This window comes from Triturus cristatus, chromosome 2_1, assembly GCF_964204655.1.
Source record: "Triturus cristatus chromosome 2_1, aTriCri1.1, whole genome shotgun sequence".
NCBI lineage: Eukaryota > Metazoa > Chordata > Amphibia > Caudata > Salamandridae > Triturus > Triturus cristatus.
This window is the reverse complement of record NC_140581.1, coordinates 590,065,636-590,087,205: the sequence shown is the minus strand read 5'-3', so window position 1 is coordinate 590,087,205 and position 21,570 is coordinate 590,065,636. Positions and strand designations below refer to the sequence as shown.

General features: G+C 52.3%; 1 protein-coding gene across 2 annotated transcripts in view; it reads left to right on the top strand.

Moving 5' to 3' along the window:
• The window catches only part of SKIC3 (SKI3 subunit of superkiller complex), a 1,406,584-nt gene that overhangs the window by 1,291,983 nt on the left and 93,031 nt on the right, over window positions 1-21,570 (top strand). For both annotated transcript variants that reach the window (XM_085632495.1, XM_085632494.1), the window contains exon 39: window positions 14,778-14,908. In XM_085632495.1, the coding sequence (XP_085488621.1) occupies window positions 14,778-14,908 (131 nt within the window). The remainder of the gene's footprint in view (window positions 1-14,777; window positions 14,909-21,570) is intronic.

Genomic DNA, 21,570 nt, shown 5'->3' with positions numbered 1-21,570 from the left:
GGCACTTAGTGGCCTTGATAGTGAGGCCTGCCTTTTGCAGGGCCTCTAAAACATTCCTCAGGTGGACCAGGTGATCCTCCCAGGTGGAGCTAAAGACAGCAATATCATCAAGATAAGCTGCACAATAATCATCCAACCCAGTAAGGACTTGATTCACCAGCCTTTGGAAAGTGGCAGGTGCATTCTTCAAACCAAAGGGCATTACCACAAATTGGTAATGTCCTCCTGGGGTCGAGAAAGCAGTTTTGGCCTTTGCACTCTCAGCTAGTCTGATTTGCCAGTAGCCTGCTGTTAGGTCAAATGTGCTCAAAAACTTAGCAGCTGCCAGTCTGTCAATTAGCTCATCTGCCCTAGGTATTGGGTGGGCATCTGTCCTAGTGACAGCATTGAGACCTCTGTAATCCACGCAAAACCTCATCTCTCTCTTACCATCTTGGGTGTGAGGTTTTGGCACAAGAACTACAGGACTAGCCCAAGGGCTCTCTGAAGGTTCAATGACTCCCAGCTCCAACATCTTTTGTACCTCAACTTTTATGCAGTCCCTGACATGGTCAGGTTGCCTGTGGATTTTACTCTTCACAGGCAGACTGTCACCAGTGTCCACCTCATGGGTGCACCAGTTTGTCTGACTTGGGGTCAGAGAGAACATATGTCTGTAGGATTGCAGAACCTGTCTGCAGTCCTGTTGCTGATGGACAGTGAGGCTGTCAGAAAAGACCTCACCATCAACTGAGCCATCATCAGGGTTCTGAGTCAACAGGTCTGGGAGAGGGTCACTCTCTTCCTCCTGCCCCTCATCTGTAGCCATGAGTAGCCCCATGTCTGCCCTGTCAACATATGCCTTTAATCTGTTGACATGAAGCACCCTGTGGGGGCTTCTGGGAGTCCCAAGGTCCACCAAGTAGGTGACTTCTCCCTTTTTCTCAACAATAGTGTGGGGTCCAGACCATTTGTCTTGGAGTGCTGCTGGGGCCACTGGCTCCAACACCCACACTTTCTGTCCTGGCTGGTAAACAGTCAGTACAGCCTTTTGGTCATGCCAAGCTTTTTGGAGTTCTTGGCTTGCCTCAAGGTTTTTAGAAGCCTTCTTCATATACTCTGCCATCCTGGAGCGGAGACCAAGTACATAATCCACTATGTCTAGTTTGGGTTGTCTGAGAGGTCTCTCCCATCCTTCCTTCACCAAACACAGGGGTCCTCTTACAGGATGCCCAAACAAAAGCTCAAAAGGGCTGTAGCCAACCCCCTTTTGTGGGACCTCTCTGTAAGCAAACAGAAGGCAGGGTAAAAGGATGTCCCATCTTCGCCTAAGCTTGTCTGGTAATCCTTTTATCATTCCCTTTAGGGTCTTGTTGAATCTCTCAACAAGCCCATTGCACTGTGGGTGATAGGGTGTGGTGAACTTATAGTTAACACCACACTCCTTCCACATTGCAGTCAAGTATCCTGACATGAAGTTAGTACCTCTGTCAGAAATGACCTCCTTTGGAAAGCCCACTCTGGAGAATACTCCAAGCAGGGCCCTTGCCACAACAGGAGCTGTTGTGGTCCTCAGGGGAATTGCCTCTGGGTACCTGGTGGCATGGTCCACTATCACCAGTATGAATCTGTGCCCAGATGCTGTTTGTGGGTCCATTGGTCCTACAATATCTATGCCCACTCTTTCAAAGGGGACCCCCACCACAGGTAGTGGTATGAGGGGGGCCTTTGTGGTGCCACCTGATTTGCCACTGGCTTGGCAGGTGACACAGGAGCGACAAAACTCCTTAGTATCTTCTGACATATGGGGCCAGTGAAAGTGAGGGACAAGCCTGTCCCAAGTCTTGTTCTGGCCTAAATGTCCTGCAAGGGGAATATCATGGGCCAAGGTTAGAAGGAAGCCTCTGAACTTCAGTGGTATGACCAACCTCCTGGATGCACCAGGCTTGGGGTCTCTAGCCTCTGAATACAGTAGCCCTTCATCCCAATACACTCTATGGGTACCTTGAGCATTCCCTGCAGCCTCAGCAGCAGCCAGCTGTCTGAGGGGTTCAAGAGAGGGGCAGTCTAATTGAGCCTGCCTCAGAGCTGCCCTTGAAGGTCCCCCTGTCCCAAGAAACTCAACCTGATCAGGTTCAAGTTCTTCTAGGACAGTTCCTTCAGGGCTCTCAGAATCATCCTCCTGGGAGGGCTGATCCACCACCTGAGGCAGGGGGGAAGGCACAGCCTTAACCCTACTGCTCTTTCTCTTGGGTTGTGACTGGTCCATAGTTTCAGGATCCAGCACTTGTTCAGTGGTGCACTTTTTGGCCTGTGACCTGGTCACAGCAAGGACATGTGCATCTATCCCCAGCATTTCTGCATGGGTCCTATACTCCACTTCAGACCAAACTGAAGTTTCAAGATCATTGCCCAGTAAACACTCTACAGGAAGGTCTGAACTAACAACAACTTTCTTGAGGCCAGTTACCCCTCCCCAGGAGAAGTTAACAATAGCCACACTATGGGAGGTAGTGGCATTGCTAGCGTTGGTCACTAGGTAATTCTCACCTAGTATGATCTGTCCAGGGTCCACAAAAGCAGGTGTCACCATTGTGACACTAGCTCCAGTGTCCCTGTAGGCCTGAGCCATTCTTTGGTTGATAAAAGGAGTCTGTCTGTACTTGCCCAGGTTACTGGGGCCTACAGTAGAGGACAAAGCTAAGTCCCCATCACAGATCAGAACAGCCTGAGTAGGTACTCTGACTAGGCCAGAATCCTCCTCAGTTCCCAGGGTTAACCCTACTACACCCTTTTGCTGGGAACCACCACTTACAGCTGAACTAGGGGGTACAGTTGCCTTAGGGGCAATGGTGGCTGGGGGCTTATCCTTTTTGGTGCACTCACTAAACCAATGTGAGTTGGACTTACAATAGTTGCACCATGGTTTCTTTTGGCCATCTTTCTTTTTATCCTTTTTGGGACCACCCTCCCCCTGAGCCTTTTGGGGGCCTGGTGAAGACTTCTGGTCTTTTTGTTTCTGCTCATTACCCTTCTGGTCTGCCTTTTTCTGATCACCGCCCTGGGTCTGGTTTTTCTGCTTAACTCTAGTCCTGACCCATCTATCTGCCTTCTTTCCCAATTCTTGGGGAGAAGTCAGATCAGAATCAATCAGGTGTTGATGCAATAGCTGGTTTTGACAGTTGTTAAGTATTTGCTCTCTCATGATCAAATTATACAATCCTGTATAGTCCTTAACCTTACTTCCCATTAGCCAGCCTTCCAGAGCCTTAGTGGCACAATCTACAAAGTCAGGCCAGTCCTGAGTCTGTGTCTTCTGGGTATCCCTGAACAACAACCTGTATTGTTCAGTGGTTAGGCCAAACCCATCAATCAGAGCACTCTTCAGGACAGTGTAATTATCTGCATCCTCATCACTAACTGTGAGGAGCTTGTCTCTGCCTTTCTCAGAGAAGGACAGCCACAAGATAGCTGCCCACTGACTTTGGGGTACCTGCTGTACTTTGCAAGCTCTCTCCAAAGCAGTTATCCATTTGTGGATGTCATCCCCACACTTGTAGGGCGGGACAATCTTGCTCAGGTTTCTATTATCATAGTGCCTGTCTCTATCCTTAGGGATATTGCTGCCACCAGTGGGTTCTGACCCACTCAACTTTTGTTCTCTAGCCAGAGCAAGCTTCTCTTTGGCAAGGGCAAGTTCTTCCCTCTGAATCCTCAGATTAGCTTCCCTCATTCTGGCTTCATGCTCCTTTCTCACAGGGGAAGTCATTCCCCTGTGAGAGGAAGCATTAGAGATGTTAGAGACATGGGAGTGGATGGATTCCCTTGAAGGGGATCTGTCCCTCCTGCTTCTCTGTGTAAGCCTACTTGGGGGTCTGTAAGGGGGGACCCCATGCAAACTCCCATGTAAGCTTAGGTTAGCCTGGCTAAGTCTTCCTACTTGGCCCTGACTGTCTACCTCTTCATCTGAAGTCTCCTCTGACTCCTCTGTGGTGGGTAGACCCTCCTCTGTACCTAGGGTACCTGCCTGAGATGCCCTAATAATGTCATACTCCTCTAGGAGTTGTCTTAACTGAAGGAGGGTAGGGTTTGCACCCCGTTTTATTCCTCTGGAGGTACACAAGTGTCTCATCTCCTGGAATGTTAAGGTATCATATCTAGAGGGGGTCTTTTGCAGACCTGATCCTCCTGAGGGAGCATCTACTTGATCTCCTCTCAGAGACATGATCTAGTGAGGGTGTGGTGTGTGCACCTACCTACACTAGTTGTATCTACTAAACCTCTCTAGTAGTTGTAGTCAGGGTGTGTAACTCCCTTCAACCTACAACTACAAAGTCCAGTAGGACTTAAGTATTATAATCTATGTTATATGTACCTAGACAATATCTGTGTGATCTTTCAATTTAGTATCTCAAGATTACAATGGTATTACAACAGCAAGCTCAGATCCCAACCGCTGCTCACCAATGTGAGAAGTTGGCCTGATGTATGATGTCACTAGTTCTAGTGTACACCTTATATCAGTCCAAATACCCTTATGGTGATTGGTTGTAAAGTCAACCTTATAGACCAGCTATCCTAGTGGTAGCATGGACAAGAGCAGTCTTAGGCTAAACTCTGAATGGCATGTGAAGCCAGCTGTGATACCATATATAATCCCTTGAATACCAAATGAAAGGACACCACAACAGATATATATATAAAATAAAGTGTATTTATTCTAGTCAAACCCTCAGCACTCTTTATGAGATTAGAGGTAAGTACAACACAGTCTTATTTAAGCATACAGTAAGTCACACAGGTAAGTAATACAGTTAGGCCCTAGGGGCCACGCAAACCATATACTAAGTAAGTGGTATAAGAACCACTGTCACGGAAATTGAATAGGCCTAGGCCTAGGGAATCGCTGGGGCTACACTACACTAGCGTTAGTTAGGAAGTGGGAGGCCCACGGGATTCGTGTGCAGAGTGGAAACACTCACGCGTAATGCGTAAAAGTCAATAGCAATAGTACAGTTTAGAAAACGGTAGATTTAGGACCCTTCCGGAGTAGCTAGGAAGTTGAGACTTGAAAACTAGACAGTAGGATAGTCACTATCCTGATGAGCACCGGAGTACCCAAGTTACCTAGCCCACAGGCTGCGGGTGCATAGGGGTGAAGATGCGTCGTTTTCGTCGTCGACTCCTATGGATGCCTGAAGAAAGATGCTGACAGGCAGTCAGTGAAGAGTGTCCGGTGGATCCCAAGGCTGGGATCAAGAAGAGAGGAAACCTGCAAGCAGAAGGGACAGAGTCAAGGTCACTAGCCAGTGACCACGTGGAACCAGGAAGGAACCAGGCGATGTCGTGAAGATTGCAGGTGAAGGTGAAGCTTGTCGCTGCAGCCAGGAGGACCAGGAAGCGTCGAGGACGACCAGGACCAGGAGGCGAGCTGTCCCACGAAGGCTCTTGCTGTCGGCGGCGTCGAAGTTGGACTAGGACTCACCAAGCCTTGGCAAGCGGAACCCACGAAGAACGGAGGACTTGCTTCTGGTGCAGACCAGGAAGGTCTGGGGTGCTTCTTCTTTGTAGAGAAGCGGGAGCCAGTCTGGAGGAGCCAAACCAGCGCAGAAGATTTCAGGGTGCGTCGTCACAAAGGCCACTAGCCAGCGGGCAAGCAACCGGACAGACGCGGCAAGCAGGAAAATGCTGAAGGGCCCCACGCAGGACTCGTGGAGTGTGGGGGGCTGATCTTCGGTGCAGATGGTGCTTGGGGTTGGGGCTTCTCAATCCCCGGTGCACAACTTCGAGGGTACCTCAGAAGCTGCGCTTTAAGTTACTAGCCACTTTTTCCAGGTAGCCGGTCCCACGTCGCTCGTTGCCTCCACGGATCTCAGCTCTGCTGTAGATGTGGATCAGGATCGGAGAAGTCTGGAAGTCAAGGCTCTGGTCAGGCTCTGCAGTCGGTTCCTCGTAGAACGTGGGCAAAGCAAAGGGTAGTCTCTTGATGGTGCCTGTTTGCACAGGGTAGCCACTCCTTGGCTACAAGGGAGATTCTTCAGTCTTCTTCTTTCGTCGAATGTCGAAGGTCCAGAGTTTCTGTTCAAGTTTGCAGGTTCAGGATAATCTAAAGTCTTGAGGCCCAACTCCCACTCTTATACTAATCTGGGGGGCTGGGATACCTGCTAGGTCACGCCTTATGGGTGGGACCTGGGAGGGGGTGGTTACACCCACTTCCCTTTGTCCAGTTTCGCGCCAGAGCTGGGGCTGGAGTGCCCCAGCGCCGGTTTGAACTGGACTATGCAAGGAACACCTTGTGTGCCCCAGGCATGTCTCATTCCTTTCAGCCCACCCTGCCCCAATACACTAAAGGCTGTCTGGGGAGGTGCTAGCACCTCCCCAAGCAGGAAACCTATTGTCCAGGCCTCCCTGGCTGGGATCACTCCCAGCTGCAGGAGGTCAGACTTGTGTCGTGGCAGCAGCATCCATTTTGTGATGCTGAGGCTTTGGTCAGAGGCTAACAGTTGAAGTATGATTTTAACATGTCTTTCCCTCTAGAAGGGGGGAATAATATCCTCATGTCCAGAAATGGCATGGGGGTATTATTCCACAGTGTTAGACACCTTACACGACATGTTTCGATAAAGCCAAACCATAGTTACCATAACCGTCTAAGATTATAAGGCACTTTAAGAGTATATGGTAGGCTATATCATAGAACAGCTATAAGGACAAGGTTCCGAAAGCTGCAGACAGGCTCAGCTCATGCTAGAGCACCATCTCACATGTTACTAAGCACTCTGCCTCCAGGATTGTCAAGGCCTGCCTTAGGAGTGACTGATAGGTACACATGTGTCTATATGTAAGTTAGGTATAGGAATACTACACCTAAGCAAGGGGTGATTACACGACCTTGCCCCAGCTGAGTGATCAGCCAGTTGTGTCAAAATGGAAGGCCAGGCCAGGGGTGGCATAATACATGCTGCAGCCCCTGGTAGGCCTAGGGTACACCTATGCCCTGGGTACCTAGGGTACACTGTACAGGGGCCAATAAGGTGATCCTATCCAAATGGGTTATGCACCTAAAGTACATAGTATAATTTAGAGAGAGAACAGCAGGGCTGTGGGTCTGATTAGCAGGCCCACAGCCACATCTAAGTCGAAAACCAGTAAAGCAAAAGCAAAAAGTGGGGGTGAACATAGAAAGCAGACCCTACTCTCCTACACCATTTACTAAGGCTGGCCACGAAACAGCATTCTGTCTGCCTTGGGAGACGTTTAAATGACTCCCAGGACAGGTAGATGCCACACTTCACAAGAAATGGTCATTAGGTGGGATGGAAACTAGTAGCCCATTGGCTATCGACCCTGCCCTCCCCTGAGAGTACTTTCTGGCCATAAAGAGGGCACCCCTAGCACCCAGTACTCTCATCTCGCTTGACTAGAGAAGAGGACAAAGAAGGACTGACCTGCTGACCCCGGATCTGGCGAAGAAGAAGCTGCACCAGAGTTGGGCTGCACCTGCTCAGGCAAGCAAATGATAGGATTGTGCCTGCTGTGCCCTGCTCGTGAAGAAGTAGTCTTCCAAGCCCAATGAAGCAGAGACTCCAAGAGTCCGTTGACTGACTTCCTGTTCACAGCATAGGGTCACAAAAGCTGAAGAAGCCTTCTGGGGAGAGTTGGTAGCTCAGATCGCCGGATCACCATTCCTCACAGCCGTGCAGCTAAGGGACCAGGACCCAGCACTCAAAAGTTACACCCAAGTCTGCTGGACCCAGGAGAGTTGTTGAAGTGCAGCTTGCTCTCCCAGAAGGAGAGTTATCGCCATAAGAAGGAAACCGCTATGCCGGACGGCTGGACTTCTGACCCTTGTGGCCAGAATCGCCTCACCAGGACTGTGGACTGAGGAGTAGCCCCAAGAAGACCCTAGTAGACTGCACAGCTTCTTCCGCATCTTTGAACATCTTAAGCATCCTTTATCCCTTTCATCAGGACCACTCCATAAAAGTCAGTGGGATGGAGACACTGACGCTGGAACTGGGCTGAAGACTGTGTTTTTTGAAGATGGTAACTGTTCTGTTGGATCTTGTTGGTCGCCCTTGACTGGCTTCCTGCTGAAGAAGGTCGGTCTAAGTAACTGCATTACATGATGACAAAGTTTTCCCTGAAAAAGCTTACAATTGTCAAATTAATTGAATTCGCTAATACTTGTTTGTGGTTGAGTAAAAATGATTTATTGTTCCTTAAAAATATGTCTCTGGATGGGTCTTTTTCATTTTGGTGTCCATAAATTCATAAATATTTGTACATTGGTGTTGGGTTTCCTGAGCCTTGAGTTTCTTTCCTCTTTAATTGTTTAGTGCAGTTTAATGGTTTACACTTGTTCCTTTGTGTAAGCCTAACTGCTCATAGCTACAGATACCCTTGGTTGTGCTATGGTTTAACAAACTAAACCGGACGCGTCCTGAAGGAGATGGTAGTGTATTACACGGTGAGGTCACACAACCACACTATATAATACACCCTATTTCTTCACACTTTGTATGTAGGTTTTCTTAGAATATTTCATCATCTTTGCCAGGGTTACATTGATTGCTAGTAAAGAAGCAACTCGTATGACAATATATACCATACTGTTTAAATCCATTTTAAGGATTAGCACCATGTGATCTAAAAACGTATTATCTGAAAGAAACACGTTAGTTAGATTCCTCACCTTAGAATATCCCCAGGCATCAGACTGGATTTTGAAGATTTTTCGTTAGCAATACCCCTTGCGCGTCGCTAGGCGTCGTCTGCGGCTCCGCGTCTGTCGTCGGCGTTGTGCGCCGGAATGATGTCGTCGGAGTAGTTAGACGCCGCCCTCTCGCGCTGACGTCAGTTCTTCTTTTTTCCGCGCCAGTAAGCGCCGATCCGGGAGAGCTACCCCTTTAGTCAATTTTTTACTAACTTTTTTGACTCTTTTTGGTCATTTCTCGACTCTGGTGCCGGTAGGATGCCTGGTTTCAAGGCCTGCGACGACTGTCACCGACTGATGTCGGTGACCGATCATCACCGCCGGTGCCTGTACTGCTTGGGCCTCGACCACGACGCGGCGTCGTGCTCCGATTGTATGGCCCTGACCTCGAAAGCTAGGCGGGAGCGGTCCCGCAAGCTTCACGAGCTTCGCCACTCGGCTCCGCGCCGCTCTCGATCCTGGTCCAGGAGGAGGTCCAAGGATCGGTCGCGGAGCCGCACTCGACATCGTCACTCATCTGGCTCGAAGTCTTCGGGTAAGTCGAGGCACTCCAAGAAGTCCAAGAAGCGACACCGCTCTTCGGACTCCCCTCGCCGGTCGCGCGACTCGGACGAGGGTCCGGGTGGTTCCACCCCCGCGGCTCCGCGCAAGTCCCCATACCCGACGGTCCCTGGGACTGACGCGACGCCGGCGGAGGTCAGTGCCTTCCTCTCGGCCATGAGGAGCCTGGACCTGCCGTCGACGCCCGCTGGCGCGCCTTCGAGCCCCGTGGACTCGACTGGGCGACCTCGCGTGCCGGCGGCTCCGGCCCCGGCGCCGTTGGAGGCTCCGGCCCCGACGCCGCAGGTCCCCGAGGGGCCCGAGCCTGGGCCCCCGTCGACGCCAGTCGACCTCGTTACGCCTCCTCCGCCGGCGCCGACACCGATACCACCCCCGACGCCGGCTCCGGTCGACGTCGATCCCCGGTTCAGCCCCTGTCCGGTCCCGACGCAGATGCTGCGCCGCCGGACGCCGCTAGAGACGCATATTGTCTATCGACCGGCTCTGATCATTCCTCCTGTTTACCAGGAATCGGATGACGGGGGCGACTGGGAGGGGTCTGATGACCCTATGGCCCTTCAGAGCCAACTTGCACAGGACTGGGCAGATGAACTGGGGGAGGCCAGTGGGTTGGACACCTCACCGGACACTGGATTAATCTCTCCTCCGACTGTGGCTTCGGAGGAGGGTGCTGCTTTTTCTGTGGTGCTGCGCAAGGCGGCCGAAGCCCTTGGGCTTGAGCTGCCTGCCGTGGCTGTGAGGACTAACATCCTCACTGAGGTGCTTCAGTCTGCAGCATGCTCCACTGAGCCTCTGCTGCCATTCAATGAGGCCCTCACTGACGTTCTGCAGGGCACCTGGTCCAAGCCCTCCACAGTCCCTCCTGTGGATAGGAACATTGCCAGGCGACACCGCCCTGCTCCGGGCGACCCCAGTTTTCTGTCCCAACACCCCACCCCCGAGAGTCTGGTTATCCAGGCCTCTACCTCCCAATCCTCCTTCCCGTCCGCTCCTCCGGACCGGGATTCCAAGAGACTGGAACAGTTTGGTAAGAAGCTGTTCTCTTCGCTCAGTTTGGGCCTGCGGTCTTTGAACACCGCCTGTCTCTTGGACCGTTATTCCCACTCTCTGTGGGATGCGGTGGAGGACGTGCTGCCACTGTGCCCGGAGGAGGCCAGGGCGCGGCTTTCCTCGGCCCTGGCCGATGGGAGAGAGGCAGCGCGCCATGCAATCCGATGTGGGCTTAACACTACGGACTCGCTGGGTAGGGCGATTTCTACCACGGTGGCGCTTCGACGTCACGCCTGGCTGCGGTCCACGTCCTTTTCAGGGGATGTCCAGAGCACCCTCATGGACATGCCTTTTGATGGCGCTCGCCTTTTTTGGTGAGAAAGCGGACAGTGCGCTGGCTCACTTCAAGGACTCCCGGGCTACGGCCACGTCCTTGGGCCTCTTGGCCCCGCGGCCACAAACTTCCGCTTTTCGCTCCTTTCGTGGCCAAGGAAGGGGCACCTCCTCACGTCCGCCTAGCCACCGGCCGCAGAACCAACCTGCACGCGGTCGCGGACGTGGTTTCCGCCGAGGCGGTATTGGAGGACGACGCGGTCAGTCCACATCCACCCCGGCAGCATCCGCCTCAAAGCCTTCCTAGTCCGAGCTTTCAGGCCCATTCCACGCCAGTGGGCGGCAGAGTTCGCCATCACCTGCTCCACTGGCGGTCCATCTCGTCGGACAGGTGGGTGCTGCAAATCGTCCGAAGGGGCTACTCCTTCGAGACGACCCCTCCAGCCATGCCACCGCAGCACCACCATATCTCGGGGGATCATTTGAATCTTCTCCACGAGGAAGTTTCGGCCCTCTTGGCCAAGGGCGCCGTTGAGCACGTTCCGAGCCCAGAAGTAGGTCGTGGTTGTTATTCCCACTACTTTCTGGTTCCCAAGAAGGGCAAAGGGGGCCTACGCCCTATCTTGGACCTCCGGAACGTCAATGCCTTACTCCGGAAGGAACGGTTCAAAATGTTAACTTTGGCTCAGGTTCTAGCTGCCCTCGACCCTGGAGACTGGATGGTAGCGTTGGACTTGCAGGACACATATTTCCACATCCCCGTCCTGCCGGCCCACCGGCGTTACCTGCGGTTCACGGTGGGTCAGGAGCACTTACAGTTCACCGTGCTCCCCTTTGGCCTTACCAGTGCCCCTCGGGTGTTCACGAAAGTGATGGCGGTGGTCGCAGCTAATCTGCGCACATCAGGGGTTCCAGTTTTCCCCTATCTCGACGACTGGTTGTTGAAGGCGGGCTCGCCTCAGGCAGTCGTCTCCCACCTTCAGACTACGGCGGATCTCCTGCATTTGCTGGGGTTTTCCATCAACGTGCCGAAGTCACACCTGAGCCCCTCTCAGAAGCTCCTTTTCATCGGAGCGGTTCTCGATCCGGCGCAGTTCCGGGTTAATCCACCGGAACAGCGGGTCCGGGATATACAGGCCCTGATTCCCATCTTTCGGCCTCTATCCTGGGTTTCGGTCAGGCTAGTGTTGCGGCTTCTGGGGCTGATGGCCTACTGCATCCTACTAGTGCATCACGCCAGGCGGCGCATGCGGGCTCTGCAGTGGGACCTGAAGTTTCAGTGGGCCCAGCATCACGGCAACCTGTCCGACCATGTCTTGATCTCGGAGGGCACTGCACAGCAGTTGCAGTGGTGGCTCACGGACCGCGATTGGGTCACGGGCAAGAGCCTACCCCTACCGGAGCATGTCGTAGTGACGGATGCGTCCCTCCTGGGATGGGGTGGCCATATGGGAGAGGCGGAGATCAGAGGCCTCTGGTCTCCGGCGGAGTCTCGCCTCCACATCAACTTGTTGGAGCTGAGTGCGATCCGACTTGCACTGAAAGCCTTCCTTCCCTCTGTCCGGGGAAGTGTCGTGCAGGTGTTCACGGACAACACCACCGCCATGTGGTATTGCTACAAACAGGGCGGGGTGGGGTCGTGGACCCTTTGTCAGGAGGCTCTGCGGCTCTGGACATGGCTGGAACACCAGGGCATCACCCTGGTGGTTCAACATCTGGCAGGCTCTCTGAACGCCAGAGCAGACGAACTCAGCCGCCGGTGCATGATGGATCACGAATGGCGTCTGAACTCCGGGGTGGCGCAAGGTCTCTTTCAGCAGTGGGGAGAGCCTTGGTTAGATCTATTCGCCACCGACGAGAACGCGCAATGTCAGCAGTTCTGCGCGTTGGAATTTCCAAGGCGGCACTCGCTCGGCGACGCTTTTCGTCGCGAGTGGAGTTGCAGTCTGTTGTACGCCTTTCCGCCTATACCACTTCTGCCCAGAGTGCTGAAGAAGATCAGGCGCGACCGGGCCCAAGTCATCTTGGTGGCTCCGGATTGGGCACGAAGGTACTGGTATCCCGAGCTACTCAGTATGTGGACCGATCCTCCGATACGTCTGCCCCTTCGGGAGGATCTTCTGTCGCAGCAGCAGGGGACGGTCCTCCACCCGTACCTGTCCAGCCTCCACCTCCATGCGTGGAGATTGAGCGGCGGCAGTTGATGCCATTTGACTTGCCTCCTGAAGTCTGTGATATCATTCTGGCAGCCAGGCGTCCCTCCACAAAGACGGTATACGCCTGCCGGTGGAACAAGTTTGTGGCATGGTGCACAGCAAAGGCTGTGGATCCCCTTTCCGCCCCTCTTTCTGAGGTTCTCCTCTTTCTTCTTTCTTTGGCCCGGCAGGGCTCTGCCCTGGGCACCTTTAAAGGTTATCTTGCTGCCCTCTCTGCCTTCTTACGGTTTCCTGATCAGCCCTCTCTTTTCAAGTCCCCTGTAGTGTCACGCTTTCTTAAAGGCATTACTCACACGTTCCCTCCTGTCCCTTTCGTAATGCCTCAGTGGGACTTGAATCTTGTCTTGACATTCCTGATGTGCGCTCCCTTTGAGCCTCTTCACAATTGTCCTCTTCGTCTTCTAACTCTTAAGACTGCTTTCCTGGTAGCCATCACCTCGGCTAGACGGGTGAGTGAGCTCCAGGCTCTACCGTCCAAGCCTCCTTTTCTATCTGTTCATCCGGACAAGGTTGTCCTTCGGCCTCGTCCTTCCTTTCTACCGAAAGTGGTGACCCCCTTTCATCTTGGGCAATCTGTCACCTTGCCCACCTTCTTTCCGCCTCCGCACCCTTCCAAAGAGGAAGAGCGGCTCCACCGTCTGGACCCAAAACGTGCGCTCTCCTTTTATTTGTACCGCACGAAACAGTTCCGAGTGGACGACCAGCTTTTCGTTGGCTACGTGGGTGCAAAGAAGGGAAAAGCTGTGCACAAACGGACCATCTCCTGGTGGGTCGTTTTGTGTATAAAAATCTGTTATTCCTTGGCGAAAAAGGACCCTCCTGTTGGGCTGCGAGCCCATTCTACTCGGGCCACAGCGGCTACTACTGCTTTGGGACAGGGAGTCCCTTTGCAGGACATCTGTCAGGCGGCGACGTGGGCTTCGCTGCACACGTTTGCCAGGCACTATTGCCTAGACAGCCAAGTCCGCAGGGATGGCTTCTTTGGTCGTTCTGTCCTCCAGGACTTTCTGGTCTGATCTTGGTTCGCAGACCCACCATCGGGGATGGTATTGCTTGGGTATCTATTCTAAGGTGAGGAATCTAACTAACGTGTTTCTTTCAGATGAACAAGTTACTTACCTTCGGTAACGATGTATCTGTAGGAAACATTAGTTAGTTAGATTCCTCACCGACCCACCCATCCTCCCCGTTCTGCGAACTGACATCTAGGGTTAAGGCTATCCCTTTCAGGGCCCTAGAATTTTTTGGCACCAGTGTCGGTCTCTTGCATGGCTCTGCGTTCCTGGCGCGGAAAGCTATGTACAAGAACTGACGTCAGCGCGCGAGGGCGGCATCTAAGTACTCCGACGTCATTCCGGCGCACGACGACGGACGCGGAGCCGCAGACGACGCCTAGCGACGCGCAAGGGGTATTGCTGACTAAAAATCTTCCAGATCCAGTCTGACGCCTGGGGATATTCTAAGGTGAGGAATCTAACTAACTAATGTTTCTTACAGATACATCGTTACCGAAGGTAAGTAACTTGTTCTCCAAGGGCAGTCTCTGTGCACTATGGTGAGCACTCCTTCTCTTCCAAGCTACTTCTGGTACCCAATTACAAATTACAAATCAATTATTAGAAGGTGTGAATACTTCTCCGATCTGAAAAATATCCCTGATCCTCTGTGAAGAACAGTTTGCATGTTTTTAGTTATAACTGATACCTGTCTAAAATTATTCACTGTCCTAAGGTGGATGGCTCAGCTCTTGGATAGTTAGACAGCTATGATTTATATACAAATAGCAAAAATCAAATGCAAATCAGAATCCTAAAACTATTTATGTCTAAATCATTTTTACTGAAATGTGTTAAAATGTGTTAAAATGTACTTAAACAATGTTTCGTAACCGGATCCATAATAGTTTCCCTAATCAAGTAACGGAAATAATATTTTGTTTTCTTAACAGTGTTTTATTTTTTATACATTAATTTTCAAAATAGGCAAAAATTCCAAATAATCATTGGCCGGCCCTTGTTCAGGAGGCAGTTGCTGAAGCCTTGAAGATTTCCTTCTGTCCACTGGCAATTTTACTTCAGGGGCTACAGCAGTTCAACATCAAAATAGGGGCACGGTAAGAGTTTTATACTGAATTGTCTTCCTTTGTCCTATTTTAGTTTGAGAATATTTTATTTACATATGAAGATGCAGTCTTCAGAAAAAGCAACTCAATAAATTGCATAAACATTATGCTGACTTTTGGGAAGACTAGTTCCCACTTTCTTTTAAAAAGATACATGTTAAACATAGAGCCTAAAATCTGAAAATGTCTGCTTAAATTAACCAGCTCAACATTTCTTGAGTCTTAATGTTCAGTATGTGGACTTAATTCTAGTACTTTTCGGTTATGTCTTTTTATATCATGTACTGAGCCTGCCACTCAAAGTGATATTTGTTTATGCACCTTCAGTCCATCAGAGAGCAGAAGACCAAGTTGTGCTTTGCCAAGGCCCACAGGGAAGTGCAAGTTGTACACCTTCTCACAACTCAGTCCCTCTCTAGCGTCTAGAATCTACACCTAGAAAGAAGTCTTGGAGCACAGTGCCATTCCCCTTCCTGCCACCCCTAGAGCCCGTCTTCATGCCCCAATCGGAGTTATCACCCCCCTCAAAAAAAAGCTGAAATTATCCAGGTGATGTAAGAGAAGGTCAGTGCTTGCCTTCATAAGCAATTCCTTCCTAGGGCACAGAATTGTGTCCATATGGAAGAATTGTTTAGATCGGATTTTGATGCCATAAATAATTCTAATAGAGATTGTTTGCACACAAAATGACGCCTCCGAGACTGGTAATTTACTTCCTCCATCTGACCCAGATACTGGCCTTTGAGATGAAGTCTTTTACTTTACCACTACGGTGCATAAAGCTGCAGACACTTAGGAGCTGACTTTCCCTTATGAAATACCAAAGTATAATATTTTATCTGAAAGAGACACGTTAGTGATAGATTCCTAACCTTAGAATATCCCCAGGCGTCAGACTAGATCCGGAAAGTTTCTCTTAGCAGTACCCCTGCGCGTCAGTAGGTGGCGTCGTGCGGCTCCGCGTCCATCACTTGCGTCGTAAGCGTTGAGATGACACCACAGAGAGTACTTAGGCATCACCCATGCGCGCTGACGTCAGTTCTTTCTTTTTCCGCGCCAGCAAGCGCAGATCCGGATTGAGCATGTACCTTAGTCACTTTCTGACTACTATTTTGAGATTTTTTGTCTCCTCTCTTTTCTCCTGGTGCACGTAGGGATGCCCGACTTTAAGTCCTGTGGGGCCTGTCGCCGGAACATGTTGGTGGCGGATCCCCACGATGTTTGCCTCTACTGCCTGGAGACTGCCCACGATTCACGGGATTGTCGAGCCATGGCCCCCAAGGCCGTGCAGGAGCGGTCTAGGAAGTTGCTGGAGGTCCGGCATTCGTCACGCCGCCGCTCCGGGTCCAGGGGCCGTTCCCGGGACCGCTCTCTGGACCGGAGCCATCGCTCCTCAGGCTCCAAGTCTTCGCCTTCGGATTCCGGTAAGCGACACCATAAAAAGTTGTCGAAGAAGCGTGTTCTCTCTCCGACGTCCCCCCGTCGCTCCCCGGAGGCAGACTAGGGCAACAGGGGCTTCGCCCCAGGGGCTCCCCTGAAGCCTGGGAGTCCCGCGGCCTACCTTCCCTACCTGGGTCCGTTGGCGACACCCGAACAGGTGCAAGAATTCCTTGCTACCATGGACAGCCTTTTTAGGCCTCGGGCCCCACGTCCAGATCCTATTGGGCCGGCAGCTCCGCCACCGGCGCCTGCACCAGTGGCTTAGACCCCGGCGCCACGAGGTGCGGAGTTGCCGATTCTGGCCCAGGATCCACCCTCGGCGCCACACTGGGTGCTGTTTATTTCTCCCTTGCCCCGGTTTCAGGACCATTTTGTTCCGGCCTGGGATCCGCATTGGGAGACGGCGCCGGTCCGACCCCGGCCGGCGAGGTTCTTGGAGCCGTTCCCGATGCCGTTCGTCCCTTCTCCGGCTTTGCCACCGCGACCGGCCCCCTCTACGCCAGAGGCCGACGAAGACTGGGAAGGGTCCGAGGACCCTCTTGCCCGGCGATGTGACTCCGAGCAGGATTGGGTGGACGACTTGGAGGAGGCAGGCGACCTCGATGTCTCCTCTGACCCGGGGTTCGCCTCTCCCCCGCCTACGATGGAGGAAGGTGCCTCTTACACGATGGTCCTCCGTCGGGCGGCTGATGTCCTCAATCTTGAACTCCCCACAGTGGCGTCTACTTTGTCAGAGCCATTGCTTCCCTTAAATGTCTCCCTTACCGACGTCCTCTTAGGCACTTGGTCGAAGCAGGCCACGGGGGCCTCGGTGGATAAGAACGTCGCTAGGCGCCACCGACCGGCGCACGGTGACCCCGCCTTTTTGACTGCTCACCCTACGCCTGAGAGCCTGGTCATTCAGGCCTCGACGTCACAGAGTGCTTTTCCTACAGCCCCGCCAGATAAGGACTCTAAATGGCTGGACCAGTTTGGGAAGCGGTTGTTCTCTTCGGCCGGCTTAGGGCTGCGGTCGGTGAACACCGCCTGCTTGTTGGGCCGCTACTCCCACACGGTGTGGGATGCCGTTGCTCAGGTGTTGCCTCAGTGTCCTGAGGAGGTGCAGGCTGTCCTTTCTCAGGCAATTCCTGAGGGTAAGGATGCGGCTAAGTTCGCCATTCGGTGTGGTTTGGACACCGCTGACTTCTTGGGCAGGGTGATTTCTACAACTGTGGCGTTGCGACGTCACGCCTGGTTGCGTACGACTGGGTTCTCGCCCGATGTCCAGAGCTCGCTCATGGACATGCCCTTTGATGGCACCCGCCTGTTTGACGACAAGGCTGACAGTGCCCTGGAGTGCTTTAAGGATTTGCGGCTATGGCCAAGTCCTTGGGCCTTTCTACTAAGAGTTCGGCCTCTCTTGGTTTTCGTTGCGTTCGTGGCCAAGGTAGAGGCAGTCAGACACGCCAGTCACCTAAGCCTGTGCAGAACCAGCCCCAGCGCGGCCGGGGTCACAGTTTCTGCAGGGGCGGGGCGGGGAACCAGCGAGCGGGTCCGTCCACCTCTACCCCCACTGCTTCCGCCTCCAAACCTTCCTAATCTCTGTTTCGGAGAGCACCCCACGCCGGTGGGTGGCAGGATCCGCCACCACATCCCTCACTGGCGCGAGATTACATCAGACAAGTGGGTGCTGCAGATAGTCTGCCACGGTTACTCGCTTCCCTTTCAGTCCTCCCTTCCTGCCATGCTACCTCGGTGCCACCGTGTGAGAAGTTGGCCTGATATATGATGTCACTAGTTCTAGTGTACACCCTGTATCAGTCCAAACAACCCTTATGGTGATTGGTTGTAAAGTCAACCGTATAGACCAGCTATCCTAGTGGTAGCATGGACAAGAGCAGGCTTAGGCTAAACTCTGTATGGCATGTGAAGCCAGCTGTTATACCATTTGCAACCCCTTGAATACCAAATGAAAGGACAACACAACAGATATATTATAAAAATAGAATGTATGCATTCTAGTCAAAACACCCTCAGCACTCTTTATGAGATTCGAGGTAAGTACAACACAATCTTATTTAAGCATACATAAGTCACACAGGTAAGTAATACAGTTAGGCCCTAGGGGCCACGCAGACCATTTACTAAGTAAGTGGTATAAGAATCACTGTCACAAACACAGGATAGGCCTAGGGAATCGCTGGGGCTACACTATCCTATCAGTTGCTAGGCAGTGGGAGGCCCACAGGATTCAGGTGCAGAGAGGAAACACTCACGCGTAATGCGTTAAAGTCGATAGAAATAGTAGTATTTAGAAATTAAGAGTTTTAGGACACTTCGGAAGGAACTAGGACTTAGAGACTTGGAAACTAGACACTTGGATAGTCAATACCCTTGTGAGCACCGGAGTACTCGAGTTACCTAGCCCACGGGCTGCGGGTGCATAGGTGTGAACTTGCATCGGGTTTCGTCGTCGACTCCTATGGATGCCTGAAGAAAGTTGCTGACAGGCAGTCAGTGAAGAGTGTCCGGTGGATTCTAAGGATGGAATCAGGAAGGAGGACACCTGCAAGCAGAGGGGACAGAGTCTAGGTCACCAGCCAGGAGCCGGGAAGGAACCAGGCGATGTTGTGAAGATGCAGGTGAAGAGGTGAAGCTTGTCGCAGCAGCCACGGGTACCAGGAGGCGTCGAGGACGACCAGAACCAGGAGGCGAGCTGTCTCACGAAGACTCTTGCTGTCGGCGGCGTCGATGTCGAGTTAGGACCCAACAAGCCTTGGCAAGCGCAACCCACGCAGGATGGAGGACTTGTTTCTGTCGCAGACCAGGAAGGTCTGGGGTGCTTCCCTTTCACAGGGGAGCGGGTGCCAGTCTGGAGGAGCTGGACCAGCAAGGCAAAATTGAAGGTTCGTCGTCACAGAGGTCGCTAGCCAACGGGCCAGCAACCGGACAACACGTCGAGCAACTCTGGTGCAGAAGGGCCCCACGCAGAACACGTGAAGTGTGGGGAGCTGATCTTCTTTGCAGATGGTGCTCGGGATTGGGGCTTCTCAATTCCCCAAGCACAGCCTCGAGGAAGCCTCAGAAGTCGCGCTAGTCAGTTACTAGCCACTTTTCCCAAGTCGCCGGTCCCACGTCCCTCGTCGCCTCCACGGGTCTCAGCTTTGCTGTAGATGTGGATCTGGTTCAGAGGTGTCTGGAAGTCACGGCGCTGGTCAGTCTCTGCAGTCGTCCCTCGTAGAATCAGTCGCAAAGCAAGCAGCGGTCGCTGGATGGTGCCTGGTTGCCCAGGGTGGTCACTCCTTGGCCACAAGGGAGATTCTTCAGTCTTCTTCCGTAGTAGAATGTCGAAGGTCCAGAGTTTCTGTTCAAGATGCAGGTTCAGGATAATCCAAAATCCTAGGGACTCAGCTCCCACTCTTATACTAATCTGGGGGGCTGGGTTACCTGCTAGGTCCCTCCTATGGGTGGGACCCGGGAGGGGGGTGGTTACACCCCCTTCCCTTTGTCCAGTTTCGCGCCAGGACTGGGGCTGGAGTGCCCCAGCACCGGTTTGAACTGGACTATGCATGGGACACCTTGTGTGCCCCAGGCATGTCTCATTCCTTTCAGCCCTCCCTGCCCCAATACACTAAAGTCTGTCTGGGGAGGTGCTAGCACCTCCCCAAGCAGGAAACCTATTGTCCAAGCCTCCCTTGCCGGGATCACTCCCAGCAGCAGGAGGTCAGACTCGTGTCTGTGGCAGCAGCATCCATTTTGTGATGCTGAGGCTTTGGTTAGAGTTAAACAGCAAAGTAGGATTTTAACATGTCTCTCCCTCTAGAAGAGAGGAATAATATCCTCATCACCAGAAATGGTATGGGGGTATTATTCTAAGGTGTTAGACACCTTACACGACATGTTTTGATAAAGCCAAACCATAGTTACCATAACTGTTTAAGATTATAAGGCACTTTAAGAGTATATGGTAGGCTATATCATAGAACAGCTATAAGGACATGGTTCCGAAAGCTGCAGACAGGCTCAGCTCATGCTAGAGCACCATCTCACATGTTACCAAGCACTCTGCCTCCAGGATTGTTAAGGCCTGCCATAGGAGTGGCTGATAGGTACACATATTAATGGTAGATATAGGTATACTATATCTTAAGCAAGGGGTGATTACACGACCTTGCCCCAGCTGAGTGATCAGCCAGTTGTGTCTGATTGGAAGGCCAGACCAGGGGTGGCATAATACATGCTGCAGCCCCTTGGAGGCCTAGGGTACACCTATGCCCTGGGTACCTAGGGTACTCTGTACAGGGTCCAATAAGGTGATCCTTACCAATTGTGTATGTACCTAGGGTACATGGAGTCCATTTTAAAGAGAGAGCAGACAGCCTGAGACCCTGAATGGCAGGATCTCAGGCCAACTAAGTCGAAAAACCAGCTAGACACTAGGCAAAAAGTTGGGGGGTAACCATAGTCCGATATCCACCTTCCTACACACACTATCGAGATGGATCATCCTTGCCATTAAGATCTGCTACGCCCTGGCTGGTAAGACTCCTCCTGAGGGCATTAGAGCTCATTCGACTAGAGCAAAATCATCTACATCTGCTTTGGCTCGGGGTGTTCCTGTGGCAGATATTTGTAAAGCTGCGACTTGGGCCTCCCTCCATACTTTCGCAAAGCATTATTGCTTGGACTCCGAGATGAGGAGAGAGGGCCACTTCGCGCGCTCTGTGTTGCAAGACTTTCTGGTATAGGAAGGTGGACACCCTCCTCCGGGAGTGGGGACTGCTGTGGGAATCTATTCACAAGGTGAGGAATCCACTGGCAGATGTATCCATCAGAAGAACAAGTTACTTACCTTCGGTAACGCTTTTTCTGGTGGATACAGTATCTGCCTGTGGATTTCTCACTGGCCCACCCGCCTCCCCATTGTCCACCTTTGTATACCATGAATCTGAAAAACACGTTAGTCAGATTCCTCACCTTAGAATATCCCCAGGCGTCAGACTGGATCCGGAAGATTTTTGTAGCAATACCCCTTGTGCGTCGCTAGGCGTCGTCTGCGGCTCCGCGTCCGTCGTTGGCGCGCTGACGTCAGTTCTTCTTTTTTACGCGCCAGTAGGTGCCGATCCGGGAGAGCTACCCCTTTAGTCATTTTTTCACTATTTTTTTGGGACTCTTTTTGGTCACTTTCTCGACTCTGGTGCCGGTAGGATGCCTGGTTTCAAGGCCTGTGACGA